This window comes from Moschus berezovskii, chromosome 6, assembly GCF_049115385.1.
Source record: "Moschus berezovskii isolate FMDL1 chromosome 6, NW_MosBer_1.0, whole genome shotgun sequence".
Classification (NCBI taxonomy): Eukaryota; Metazoa; Chordata; class Mammalia; order Artiodactyla; family Moschidae; genus Moschus; species Moschus berezovskii.
The window spans coordinates 69,550,818-69,565,723 of NC_142465.1; the positions used below are offsets into that span (position 1 = coordinate 69,550,818).

The 14,906-nt window shown below is 41.7% G+C and overlaps 1 protein-coding gene across 5 annotated transcripts in view; it reads left to right on the forward strand.

Annotated features, from left to right (window-relative positions):
• The window catches only part of ANO4 (anoctamin 4), a 473,781-nt gene that overhangs the window by 322,624 nt on the left and 136,251 nt on the right, over positions 1-14,906 (forward strand). For 3 of the 5 annotated variants that reach the window (XM_055395518.2, XM_055395515.2, XM_055395517.2), the window contains 2 exons: positions 2,875-2,919; positions 12,915-13,046. The exons of 1 other annotated variant lie outside the window; for it this stretch is intronic. In XM_055395518.2, coding sequence (XP_055251493.2) covers positions 2,875-2,919; positions 12,915-13,046 — 177 coding nt within the window. The remainder of the gene's footprint in view (positions 1-2,874; positions 2,920-12,914; positions 13,047-14,906) is intronic. One more of the 5 variants, XM_055395516.2, reaches the window with a different exon arrangement.

Sequence of the window (14,906 nt, forward strand, 5' to 3'; positions counted from 1 at the left end):
AGTTCAAGAAATTTCAGGAAAATGTGACCTTATTTTTTTAAATAACTATTTTTGCATTTTAAGAGTCAAGTCATAAATACTGTGCAAACCACAACCATTGATATTTATTCCTAGGGGAATACAAAGTATTTTGCATGAATTTCTTAGTTATTTTAAAGGATTAATTTTCCTCCATCTCAGAGTGGTTCACCATTTGCCAATACGACCATAGAGGGCAGAAATTAGGCAAACGGCCAATTCTAAAGTATAGCTCTTAATGAGCTGTGGAAAGTTATTGAGACAAAGATCCATCTATATTCTTAGAAATGAAGAGATGCTAGGAACACATTTAGGGAAGGGCAATTTCCATTCATAAGCCTGTAATATATCTCCCTGATGCATCTTATTTTCTTTGTTTATTAGTCTTCGTGTCCTAATACAAATTCAAAATAGAGACTGAGATTTCTACCATGTATTTTCCTTAAGACAGATATCTCAAAGGAATTGAGACTAAAATAGTTCTAAATTTTTCACTTATTCTTGTATTTAAAATGTTACAAAGAAAATCTTGGAACCCAGGGATTTTAAAAATTTTATATATATGTAAATATGTAATATATGTAATCAGGGAGAGAGAAGGAATACCAATTTTGTTTCCATCAACAGTTGTTTGCACAATCAGAAATTTATCAATGTGAATTAATGCTATGTCATACATAAGGACCAAAGGGAAAATAAATCTATGCTTAGATAGAGTCATAGATCAGACCAACAGCTTAAAGCCAACAGAGCTTAAAAAGTCTACCTTTTGATAATAGTAAGGTAGTAAAACCTAAGGAAACTGACACACCCCCACCCTCCAGCCCCATCCCCAGTAGCAATCTCATAAAACCTTCTGCCAGAACACACTTCTCAAGCAAAGAACTCAAGAAGATTATGAAAACTTTATGTGATGCATAGCAAGTTCCCTTAGTACCTGGAAGTATTTTATCTCTGAAGGGCCTGGCTGTATCATAGATAACACGCTGTGCGCGCATTACATAATAGCAGAAAAGTGCCGCCTGCAAGCAACATGAATACTTCTCTTATGCAGCATTCAGAGAATGCGATCCAGGCAATAAAATGAAAGCCATAACAACTGTGAATAATAATTTACATGATAGGAATTCCTGCAGGACAACATTTTTAGGAGGAAATACGGTTAACGAGTGGCCATGAGCTGGTCTTATTAATATTGATGTGATTTTCCCTAAGCATAGCTTCACTTGACACAACTTGGTGCGTTTAAAATTTACGTTACCTTTTTATCCAGCATGTATTTCCAAAAGAGGAATTGTCCTGACATACCAGTTCAACAAAGTGTTTAAATACCAGTTTGGACACTGAAATGCCTCCAAGAATCTTATCTTTATTATTTTCTATAGACTGTACTTCTGAATCCCAGATTTAGTCTCCTTGGATTTTTGTTTCTATAATATTTAAAAGGAAGTTGAGGAATAGATTTCTTGTGGGAAATGGTCACAGAAACCTTCTTTTGCTAAATACCTGTATGTCCAAGGATATAGATTTTTTAAGTAGACAGTGTCTAGAGCAGTTTTTGGTTTACAGAAAATTGAATAGATAGTACAGAGTATTCCCATAGACCTCCTCTCACCCTGCTTTCAGCTTCCTTACTGTTGATACCTTGCATTAGTGTGGTTTATTTGTTACAACTGGTGCACAAGTATTGGCACATTGTTACTGTCAGCAGGTTAGTAGCATGCTGTCACGATGGTGCTTGTTTTGGTGGCCCATAGTTTAGGGTTCACTTCTTGTACAGTTCTGTGGGTTTGGGCAATTCATAGTGCCATGTATCCCCTATTATGGTATCATGCAGAATAGTTTCACGGCCCTTGAAACCCCCTTTACTCCACCCCTTCTCCCCCCAGCCCAGACCCTTGGCAGCCACTGATTTTTCTGTTGTCTCTATAATCTGCCTCTTTATAACATGGGATATGTGTTCAAGTTTTCATAGATATGCACAATAAGTTTTGGTGTATAAACTTCCCATTTTCTCTAATATCTTAGTTCAGAATCCATGTGAACTATTCATTCATTTGTACCCATTGGTTGAAGTCCAAACCATGGAAAGAGAGATTGCATTTTTAAAAATATCTAATGCACATGTTCTCTGTTCACACTATACTCAGAATTTGCATTTGTAATACTTTTTATATGCAGGTACATAGAAGTACAACAGACCCTTAATAAGTCTGATTTTTAAAAAGATTTTTCTCTGGGATTCCTTGGTTTACTTCTTTAATTAACAATATATGACAGCCAGGGGTTAGACAATATGTTCTAGTGTGCTTATTTGCAGTAGGCTGTTGATACTTGTTAGTGTCCTTCCCATACTGGTTGTAAAAACATATTTTTATATATAATTTATATTACCTTTGCCTATATCAGATGACAGAAGCATTCTCTAAACTTAAAGTGCTGTAGAAATATTTGTTAATAGTGTGCCTACTAAATTATGTATGTTGCGAGCAGACTGGCAATCTATCTCTGTATCCTGAAGAAAAAAAAAAAGCTGACCTCAGCCGAATTCATACAAATACCAATTGCTCCAAATCACTGCTCTGCACAGGTTCTATAGGCAAAGAGCAAGTGTAAAAAATGATAGTGACAAGGAGAGGAAGCAATGTCAATAGAAACTATTTTATACGATTTCATGAGTCAAAAATGCATGCCCTGTGTTTCCACTGCATTTCTCACTGTTAATCTCTTTTTAGTTTTTTCTTCTTCACCTCTTACAGGCTTCTATCTTCAATCTCCTTTCCTTCCTTGCTAGTTCAAACTGTAACTGACGATGGGTTTTCTTCTCGACTGGCTTCATTTTTGCTGTTCTTCCAGGAGAAAAATCTATTACCTGCCCCGCCGGTACAAGTTCATGAGCAGGTTAGTAGCATGCTCTGTCACGATGGTGTTTGTTTTAGCCGTTGTCCTGTGTGCTCCCAGCAATGACAAGGAAGACAAGCTGGGGAGGAGGGGCCTTTGTCCCATGGGAGAGCTGGTTGGTGCACCAAAAATAGCTATTTCAAGTTAGGCTGGATTGGGGAGCGGGAAGCAAAGATGGAAATTTTCCTCTTCGAGTCTTCCCTGTGATTTCTCCATACTTGGGAGGCAGAATTTATCTGCAGGTCTGTTGAGGCTGGGTTTGAGAGGTGAGGGTTCCCCATTCTATTAGATAAATTCCCAGAAAGCCCCATTGTTTAGAAAGCATCTTTGGTCTGAATGTTACTTTTTCCCCCATGCAAATTACTCCCTCCACTATATATAACTTGAAATCCAAGTGCAGACAGTAATCCTCTCAGGTGGCTTCTGATCCTACCATGGGTAGTGTCCTCCTATGTTAATAATATTTTGTTAATAAAGTGTGCAGATATATTACCTTACTCAGAAGCCCTCCTACACTCTCTTTTTAACCCCTCCTCCCCCAAAATCCTACTGGGTGAGAACTGCTTTTACTGTGCCTTTACTGTGCTATATTGCCTTCCTAAGCTTGTTTCTCCTTGACTTTTTAGAAGTTGATGAAGGGGAGATGTCAGTATGTTCTTTGATTTGATTCTATGGTAATCATTGGCAACCTAATTTCAAACTTTTAATTGGTCTTATGTAACCATGCTCCCTAAGCTGAGCTGATAGTTAAACAACTTTGAAACCATTACATTTGTCTGAAAATCTTTAGAGTTCAGTTCTGTGAGATTTAGGACTCAAATTCACTCTGCTTCTGCTCAGTGCAGAAGGATAAATAGAATAGTTGGTATAGTTTAGTGGGTTTAATCAAGTACATGTGTGCTTGACAAAATATGACATGAAAATGGGCATTTAAAGAAACTAAGGTGTGCTTTCCAAAAATTTTCCTGAGAAGCATCCTTATTAGCAATTCTTTCATCAGATGGTTGCCACTTCATTTGGATTCACCAAGAAAGACGAGTCCTTTGTCACATAATGACCTTCTACAAAAACTTCATGCTCATTTTAGCCTATTTCAGTAGTTCTCAGACTTTAGCCAGCAGCAGAGTCACCTGGAGGGCTTATTAAAACTCAGATTACTGGGTCTGTGCTATAGCCTATGATGTAGCCTCTCCACTTGGAAGGTATATGAAGGCTGTATCTCCAGCGCCTCACATATAGTAGGTGGGGCAAATGAATGAATGAATCTTTATATACATGTGTGAGGATTTGCAGAGGGAAAATAAGGCCACAAAGAAAAGCATAGAAAAACCAGGACTTCCTGAATCATCAGACATAGATCGGGGACTGAAACATTGTTCACGCTGTGGGGAAGAGGTGAGCAATGAGGGCTTGAAAAAAAATGGTGATTAAATGACCCATATAATCTCAAGGTTGGATGGGATATCAAATGTCATCAAGTCCAGCCACTCATTGGCTGTTGAACCTCTGTTATATCATCAACCAGCCTGTGTTTAAACATGTCTAGAGGCAGGGAATTCCTGAATCCATCTGTGAACACCTGACTTAGAAAGTGCTTCCTTAAAACAAGTCATAATCTGTCTCCTTGACTTTCACTCTTAAACACTTAGATTGTACTCCTGTTCCCTGCAGAGCCAAAAAATAACCTATCAAGTAAAACAGCAAAGTATATGAGAAAGATTGGAGGAAAGTATAGGACTTAGTGGGTATTTGGAAAACAAGAAATGGTGGAGAGAAAGAGGTTTCTGTATTAAGGGATTGGGAGGCAGAAGAAGAGTGGAAATTCAGGGAGATACAGATGTGGTAAGACAGGTGTTGATTTTTTATCTGACAATTCTGTATTATGACTCACAGTAGGTCTTTGAGGTAATTGGTGTCACAGGTGGTCTTTGAGGGTTTTGAAACTGATGGCAAAGCAGTTGAAGCTAAAGGTAAAGCCAGAGAATACAGTTGGAGAGGTGAAGCTCCCCTGGCTCAGGTCAGCCATCATGACCTGAGCCAGGGAAGTGGATGGAATTTCCCAGGGAATGATGTATGGAGTGAAGAGAAGAGGCTAGTAGCAAGTGCTTGGAAAAATCTGCTTTAAGGAGACAGGAAGAGGTGGGGGAAAATGACAAGGAATAATCAAGAAGTAGAAGGGGAACTGGGGAGGGCAGTATCAAAGGTACCATGTACGATTTCCCATAAGAAGGGGTTTTCTTCAGCGATGAACAATGAGAGATGAGAATTGATTTTTGGTCACCTTGGTAACCACCATGCTAGCAGTCTCCATGGAATGGTGGTTCTCAAACTTTTGCATGTGTCAGGATCACTTGCAGGGCTCTTTCATACTCAGATTGATGGGTCCATCCCCAGACATGAGGTTCAATAATTTGTACTTCTGTTAAGATCCTCAGTGATGCTGATGTTGCTGGTCTGGAACTAGTGCATTTTGAGAATGATGATTGCAGAGGGGAGAGTAACAGAAGGCAAATTATAACTGGTGGAGAACAGAGGGGCTCCTGATGAATCAGAAAGTGGGGGCTTACTGCCACCTTGTTAAGGTTTGCAATGAGAAAGGAGAAAGTGGATGGGGTTTAGAACAGGAGCAAGAGGAGGAAAGCAGAAGGGACTGTGAATGTGTCACCCATCACATGTTCTCTGTGTGTGTAGAAGAGAGGTTGTGAGTGAATAAGAGCTTGGGAAATCCTTGTTTCTTGAACTGGAAGAACAGCTTACTAAACACTAATTTTTGACCTGGAAGAGTTGATGCTACTTAAGCGCATACATGACAACCATAGAAGAATCGAGTCCTTAAAAGGCACCCGCAGGCTCTGGGTCAAAATAAAAAAATCCCAATTCTGGTTGTATGACACATTGATTCAGAATGGCCTCTTGAGATAAACCTTACTACTGACCACACAGGATTAAATTTAGGATATCAGTGTGGTGGTATTACTTATTGAAGTCAATGCAAATTTTTAAATGCAGTTTGTCAGAAAATTTTGTATCTACTTTAACTCTTCACTTCAGGACTGACTGATTTAAATGATGAAGAATAGGTGTCTCTGTAGCCAGAGATGACTTCCAAATTGCAGGGCATGTCTATAACTTGTTATCCTAGTCATACACCAGTAGTAAAATATTGACTTCAATATTCTGAGGTCTTCATGCCTTCCTAAATATGGATACTTAATTTAGCTTTTAATTTCATTTTTCCAAATGATATTTTACTTCATTAATCCACAAAAGCACCCTGGAAACAAACCTACCTCCTTTCCGAGTAAGGGAAAAGAATTAAAAATTGTGAAGTTTCTGAGCAGGCAGAACAATAAAGCATCATTTCACAAATATCTTTGTTTGTGAAAAGTCACCTGACACCAGGAAGCACACGCATATAATTCAGATATGTATTTTGGGGGTAAGCGTTATTTTTATGCACATACTTGGTCTATTAAAGGATGCTTTGACACTTACCTTTGAGCAGACTTAGAGATATTACACATTACCTATCTAGTCAAGAAAGGAAATTTATCACTGTTCTTCTGCCTTATTTTATTTTTACTTTCACCAAATAGTATGAATATAGCCTGTGAAAGATATGCTTATAAGTAATAAATCTGATGCTTGTGGGTGACTGGTTGCTGAAGTCTCATTACTACTCATTCTTTTTTCCTCCATGCCCCCATATACATCCTGACTGATGTTCTCCTTTGCAATGCTTGGCAGAATGAACACTTGTCCCTGCTGTGTTATACATGCAGTGCCTTTGCAGTCTTATCAGATGAGTATACAGGCAACGTGACAGAGTGGCTTGGATATTTCCATCCTCGCCTTAAAAAATTAATATTCGTAAATGTTCCAAAACCTTTGGACTCTTCTAGAAGATACTTAAGCTCTGCCCCAATTACCAGCCTTGTGACCTAAAAGAATGGCATTAGTTTCTCAAGATCCCTAACTGCTATCTGAGGAGAGACTGCTAATATGGGGCACTTGGCTCTAAGAAGAGGAAAAAGAAATGCAAGGCTCTGTTGTCTGTTATCCATTCTGGAGGGCTTCATTTCCTGCAACGTAGGCCTGTGTATGGTGCCTCCATTACATTTTTAAAAAGCTCATCTGTTGTGCTCTCTGGGCATATTATCTCTGAAAATGTAATCTAACTGTTGGAAACCTGATGCTATTATTATAGTATTCCGATCTGGGGAAAAGCAGCTATCTCTGAAGTCACCTGTTTCATTTAATTCAGCCTAATTGAGTTGTCTTTAGTACAAACTCCCTCCTGGGTTGTTAGTGGCTCAAGAAAAAGGCCCTTGTTTTCTGATTCTTCAGGGTGCACCCTCCATATCCAGATTGGGACTCTGTGTATAGCCAGTAATTTATAAAGGCCTGCAGACAGGTTTATCGGTTAGGGGTGAAGTTCCCTCCGTGTGACTTTTTCTGTAATCACCACAGTCTCCCCTTCACCACTGAGGATGCTGAGGTCAAGGTATTTTAACCAGGACCTTCCCAAGGCACAGCCCAGCAAAGGTGGGAGATGTATGCCCACTAGTTTGTTTTTAATTAATTAATGAATGTTTGGCTGCACTGGATCTTCTTTGCTGCAGACGGGTTTTCTCTAGTTGCCGTGAGCAGGCTTCTAGTGGCAGTGGATTCTCCTGTTGTGGAGCATGGCTCTAAGTGCCCAGGCTTCAGTAGTCGTGGAGTGTGGGCTCAGTAGCTGCAGCTCATGGGCGCTGGAGCATGTGTGCCTTTTAGTTTGCACTTGTGCTCCGCTGCCAGCTCCTTCCAGCTACCCAAAACCTCACCTGTCATGAACTGGTCTTTGGGGGAGGACCCCAAATTTACCATCAGAACAACTTTCTTAAGAGAGTGACTCACCTTTTGGTCTAGATGCTAACTTGACAAGTCAAGGCCACAAATACTCAAGCGGATGGTCCATCTTTATTGATTTGCCTGTGTAGTCTGCGAGAGGGCTTTTGCTCAGTAAATGGCAGAGATGGACCAAAGCGACAATGTATCCAACCAAAATCAATGCTCTATCATTAAACCGACATTTTATCTTTCTCCTGTCAAAGGAGACTTTATTAAGTAAGTCCTACTCCTCTATTGAAGAGACAAATGAGATGCTTTTTGGTTAGTTGGTTTCTCAACTTTTCAGCTCTAAGTAAATTTCAGGATTGCTTGTTCAGGGATGTTTGTGAGACATGGGAGCACAGACCTCGATATATAAGGGAAGATTATGGCTCTTGAATGTCTATTGAGAACTTGGTCAACAAAAGTTCATTGTCATCATCATTTTCTTCATCCTAGAAACTACCGCTTAATTGAGCATTTTGTCCAGCCAAGGCATTGTATAATTGCTTACGCATTATCCTTATCAATTCCATCTGTAATGGGTGTGTTAGCTCAGAGAGGCTTAATTCCTTGCCTAGCATGGCACTCACCACTTTTGAGCTGAGCAGTGAGAATGTTAATCCATTTCTCACTGACTCCATAGTCATCATTCTATACAAAAATGTATCCATTATGCTTTGTGAAAAGGAAAGCTTTTTATTAACTCAAGGCTTATTTGAAATGGTATAGTCAAGATATGACCTCTGAAGTCACCAGCAACATATATTAGAGAGCATCTGATTGATCATTTTAAAGACAGGGATACTAAGGCCCTGAGAGGATGAAAGGTTTGTTCCAGGCCTCTAGCTTGAATCTCAGGCTTTCCAGCCTGGTGGCTTTTGCACTGTGTGTCTTTCCTTGGCAAGATGGAAAGGGATCCTCACTGATTTCTGAGTGGTACAGTTTGGGAACAGGAGTGGGTTTGTGGAAGAATGGACATTAGTCATGTAGCCACAGAAGGACAAACTCTTGTTCCCAGAGCCACTTACCTGGGAGGTAGGGACAGAGTGTGGAGCATCAATCTCAGCCCATGGGAACCTGGCCAGCCGAGGTCTGGGGAAGATGGGATCAAGGCTGTTTTGAGAGGTGTGGTAGTCTCCCATCGCTTTTATGACACATCCCCAGACAAATTTATTATCTCAGTTCTGTGAGTCACAAGTCTGGGTGGGGGGAGGTTTCATCCAGTTTCTCTGCTTGGGGTCTCACAGGCTGAGATCAAGGTGTCAGCCAGCTCTTCTTCGGAGCCTCCTGGGAAGAATTGGCTTCTAGGCTCATCCAGGTTGCTGGCTCAGCTCAGCTCCATGCTGTTGTCGGACCAGGGTCTCCATTTCTTGGCTATTAACCAAAGGTCTTTCTCAGCTTCTAGAGGCTTCCTGGCACCCCCCTGGTTCCTGGCCCCCTTCACCTCCAAAGCCAGCTCTGGCCAGTTGATTCCTTCTCACACTTTGAATCTCTCTGACCTCCCTTTGGCCTCATCTCTCCTGTCTCCAGCCAGAGAAAGTTCTCTGCTTTTAAAGGGCTTAGTGATGAGATGTGCCCACCTGAGTAATCCAGTATGCTATCCATAATTTAAGGCCCAGCTAACATCTGCAAAGTCCCTTTGCTGGGTCACACTCATATTCACAGGTTCCAGGATTAGGGTGCTGGCACCATGGGGGGTGCATTCTGCCAAGCAGAGGAGGCTGCAGACTGCTGATCACTTTTGAGCATTCTGTTCTCTTGTTGTGAGCTCACAGCCTGGACCGGCATGTGTGATGGGACCAGAACCATCCATCTTTGTCTTCCTGCTTCTGCTCAGGCTGCCCGAGAAGGCTGGTTCACACCCTCGGGTTATTTTTACGCTGGCTTTTGAATATCTTTCCTCTACTATAGTGTTTCAAAAGCCCACTACCTCTCCTTTCCACCGCTTGACATTAACCTCTGTGGTCCTCAAAGAGTTATCAATAACCCTGCTCTCCACTTGGCAGTTTCTCCAAAGCATTTCATGAACATCCTCTTTTGTAAGCCTCCTAGCAACTCTGTGAGGTCAGTGAGATGATGATGATGGTGATGATCCCATTTAAAAACCCTGGAAAAATAAGGCTCAGAAAAGTGAGTGATTTTGTGGAAGGTCACACAGCTGATAAGTAGCAGAGCCAGGATTTCGGCATCTCAAGGGCAAATCCCAGCTCCTTTCCACCACGCCAAGCAGTCTACCCTCACTTCCTTCTCTAATATATGTTGCTGGTGACTTCAGAGGTCATATCTTGGCTATACCATTTCAAACAAGCCTTGAGTTAATAAAGAGCTTTCCTTTTCACAAAGCATAATGGATAAATTTTTGTATAGAATCCTAGAAACCACCGCTTAATTGAGCATTTTGTCCAGCCAAGGCATTGTGTAAACGCTTATGCATTATCCTTACCAATTCCATCTCTAATGGGTGTGTTAGCTCAGAAAGCCTTAGTCCCTTGCCCAGCATGGCAGTCACCACTTTTGAGCTGAGCAGTGAGAATGTTAATCCATTTCTCGCTGACTCCAGAGTCATTTTTCACGTTCATACCCTGGTCGTCTCTCCCTCCATCTCCACGTCACTTAACTAATGGTGCCCCGAGCATGTTGCAGAAAGTTACCATTTCATTCCCTGAATTTTTACAGCTTTGTTTTTCTCCACATTGAGCACTGTACCCGTCTGGGTTAAATTCATAGTCATTGCACTCAGAGCCCAGATTCCATGAGAATGTGGATTTTGCAATGTGTAATCCGATTAGTGCTGCAGACTGGAGACGTGTGGGAGGTGAAAGCTCTATTATGGAAAACCTCTGGACCAGGGTCGTCTTTCGTGAACAACTTTCAAGGCAATCAGATGAAATAAAGCCAAGAGCCACAGGGAAGCCCACCAGCTTAACCTAGGAAGTTGCATTTAATGATTAAATCATTGAACTTGGGCAAGTGATAGATGTTCATGATGCATAATTAACTTTGAATTGAAAAGCTGAAGGACAAAATTGTTAAGAGCCAAGCTGGTTGCTCAAATTCTTGTCTTTGCAGAAAAAAGAAAATGTAGTAATAATAGCCATGTTTACTGTGCACTGACACCATTCTGGAGGTTTTATGTACATTTTGATCATTTAATCATCACAACCCTATGAATTGCGCATTATTATCATAAGGAAATTGAGGCATGGCAAAGTTAAATAACTTACCCAGGGTCACACTGCTAATGTTTATAGAGCCAGGGTTTGAATTTAGTCACTCCAGCCTCAAAGCTCATGTTCTCAACCACTGTCATATGACCTTTCTGAGGCTTACATCTCACTATATTTGCGTGTCTTTAAAAAGATAATGGGGTGTCCTTGAGTCAGGAAGATCCCCTGGGGAAGGGAATGGCTACCCACTCCAGTATTCTTACTTAGAGAATTCCATGGACAGAGGAGTCTGACGGGCTACAGCCCATGGGGTCGCACTGAGTCAGACATGACTGAGTGACTAGCACTTTCATTACTACTAAAAAGATGATGAGGAAAGAAGGCGAACCTCAGGGGTGAAGTAGATGTAGGCTTTTCCCGCTTTCTTGGGTCTTTGGGCCGTTCCAATCTATTATTTTCTGACTCTGTGACCCAGGGTAGGATCTTTATTTCTGTATGTATGTATGTGATGGGGACAGGTCCTCTTGGAGATGAGGGTCTTCAAGAAGCTGGAGGATTCTTTCCAGTTTGAACTTTCAGAGACTCTGGAAAAAGGACAGTCACCACCAAGCAGAGAAGGAGTTGTGATTTGGCTGGAACGATGCTGAAGATTAAAGGTGGTAACAGAGGAGCTGACTGTTACTTTTCATTTTGGAGTTGATTTGTTATATAAAAATCAATCCATTCATCTGGGAGTTTCACTGAAAAGGAGAAATTGCCATGTGAATAATTTTAATTGGGGAGAAAAATAAAAGATACCCAAATTTCATATGTTTTCAGTTAATAGACTTAGAAGGCATTTAAAGGTTTTTCATCCCCAGAGAAATGTGTCTCTTCTATAGCCTTTAAGTGAAGATTCCCATTATCAACTACTGTGATGGGCATGATCTTTAAAATCAAAAGTCTAGAATCTGCATTTTGGTTCTGACTTTCTTCACTGTCTGGGTAACTTGGGCTGGGATAATTACCCCACCCTGGGTCTCTTTTATGATGTGTAAATGAGAATGGTCCCTGTTCAGTCTGCCTCACAGAGATGCTGTTGATGTGTGCTCTTAGGGAAAAAAAAAAACGTTCTGGTGGTGTAGGTACCTGAGGTGGCATAATCATTTCAAAGTCTGTTGTGCTGTTTGCTCTTCTAGTAGTTGGCTGTGAGTAGGTGAGAATCTGGTCACGTGGAGGCCAGAAGTTTCCATCAGAAGTCAGAAGGAAAGGGGAGGCCGCCAGGGGGCAAATCATGGCTTGAAAACTGCTTTGGGGACAGTGTTGGGCTTTTTTGGCTTGGCATCATTGTGTACTCTGGCCAGAGTGACACACGTGTGTTATGACACCCCGGTACCATGAGAACCATGGGGTCAGCTTAAAAAGAGACATGAAAGTTAAAAAGAAAAACAGAAGTATGTTGTCTGCTGAGAGGCTGTTTGGGGAAGGTATGAGGGCTAGAAAGCAAATGGTGACATTGAACTCTCTGTGCACAGTCCACCCCTAGAATGTGCTTTCTCTGCCCCATCCCCAAAGCTAACTAACTAGAGCTTCAGCTGTTCCCTGACCTTGGATGGGGAGATTTTCCAAGCACACAGTGAGTTTCTACAATCTGCAGGATGGAAGAACTTAAGGTCTTGGCTGCTTTGCTTCAGGGACTGTCTGCTTCCTTTCTGGAGCCTTCCAGCCTTGTTCTGACTCCTTGGCCATACATTGGCGTGTGGGAAGACATGTAACTTGTAGCAGTGATATCATGGGCAATCAGAACACTGGGTCTAGGCTTGCTTCCTTCTGTTTGTCTAGTCGGGGTTTCATGAGTGCAGTGAGCATGTCCAGAGTGTTGGGGTCATAATTATGGCTCTGTGGAGACCTCCCTTCTGTGTTTTGGGGCAATGCTGACATGCTGTACCCTTTGGTCTTGCCTTTCATGTACCACAGGATCGATAAACAAATAAGCAGGTTTCGGAGATGGTTACCTAAGAAGCCAATGAGGCTGGACAAGGAGACACTGCCAGACCTGGAGGAGAATGACTGCTACACTGCCCCTTTCAGCCAGCAAAGGATCCATCAGTGAGTGTTTCCTGTGAAAGCCCTTGTCTTACTAAGTTCATGCAGCCATGGTAGATCCCTATCCTGCACGCCTCTGATTCCTTGGCCCTTGGAAGGAACAGCTTAGTGCCCGTCTCCCCCAGCAGTCCTGTTGTGTGTTCATATCCCTTTTAGGGTAAGCAGGCTGCTGTAACAGACAATTTTCACGTCTCAGCAGCTCAACACAGTAGAATGCTTGCTGATGTGTGTTGGGTGCACCACCTTCTGCATGGTGATTCAGAGACCCAGGCTTCTTTTGTCTTGTGGCTGCACCAAAGCCCAGTGCTCAGAGCCTTCTGCAGGCTCGTCTGCCTCAAGCCAGCACATAGGGAAGCTGGTCTACTCCTTGCCCTGTTGAAACGAGGGGTTGTTGAGTTAAAAAAAAAAAATACGCAAAATCTCAGTTCACCTCTCAACTCCCCTTTCTTCAGCAACTCACCACGTTGCCCCAGAAAAAGCCACATAACCTAGCAGCGTGCTTCTGGACTCATCGATCAGTCTCTGAGCAGTGATTGGTCACTTTGTACTTGTATGGTTGAGGGAAGAAGGGGTTAGCTAAGTAATGGAGCCTTTGAAGAATTGCAAAAGTGACAAAGAATTGACTCTGAAGCTTTTGATGTGACAAGAAATCATGGCCTGAGGGGCAGGGTCGGTGGTAGGAGAGAAAACCATGCCAAAGACTATAAACAACCAGGCCAAGACAGCCTCTTAAAAGGAGGATAAATCAGGTGAGCCTGGCCTCACTTTCAGCCAGACTTCAGGAGTTCCTGGCACTTCCTGTTTCAGCTATAGCTGCAGCCTCCATAAAAATGACTTACCTGAAGGAAAGAAAAGGGGTGACAAAGTTTTTTTTAATAACTGGGTTGCTGACTTTAGGAAAAATATAAACCAAATGGCATTGGCAAGTTGCAGAGATTGCAAGGTGGGGGCACATTTCAGCAACAGAAAATCAGTTAAATCCTTGGATTTCTGGAGGGTGAAGGAGAAAAGAAAAAGAATAGATGCTCTGCATCAAAATGTATAATGTGTAATGCAAGGGAAGAAATGCCATAAACCTCTAACTCAGCCAAACTCTAGATCCCCACAAGTTAGACTGATGCCAAACAAACCCTGCTATGTGAACATTTAAAAGGGTTATTGAAGAAGACATGAAGCTCACAGCCCAGCCTCAAAATCCTAGTTAAATCCTCTGTGGGAAATAGGAACTGAGCAGGATTTCATGTTAACCCCAAGATCAGGACCTACGATGTTTTCTTAAGAGAAAAAGACAGATGAAAGCTGACGTTTTCCCACTCTTCGTTTAAACCCTTGCTGTGCCTGTGTTGTTCATCTTGAAGTTTCTTACACAAGCAGGTGTTTGTTTTTGAATCCTTCTGGAATAGAGTCTGATTTACATGCAAAGGTTCACTTTGCTTCTCATCTGCCTGAGAGGATGCCTAGCAGATTGTAGGAGGGTCTCAAAAGTTTTAGATGGATGCATGGGCAGATGAAAGAATCAGTGAAATATATGGTGTGCCCCTGGGGTTTGTTTTACTTCAGAGGAACACAGGTAAATGAAAGAGAAAGGTTTCCCAGTACTTGTCTTCACGCTGGTTATGTTGCATAATATTCTGGCTTTAGAACAAAGTTTCTCAGCAGAGTTATCAATCAGAAGCGCCTGGGCGCCCGTCAGGATCCCTCGGAACTAGAACTGAGAATTATACCTTTATGGATATTTTAAACTATGTAATAAATGAGGGCTAATAGCCTGTGGGATGGTGGTATTCAGCCATCTTTCACGTATATCTGAGAAGTTTTTTTTGACATGTTTGGGTATTTATTCACTGAATAATTGTTTCATTC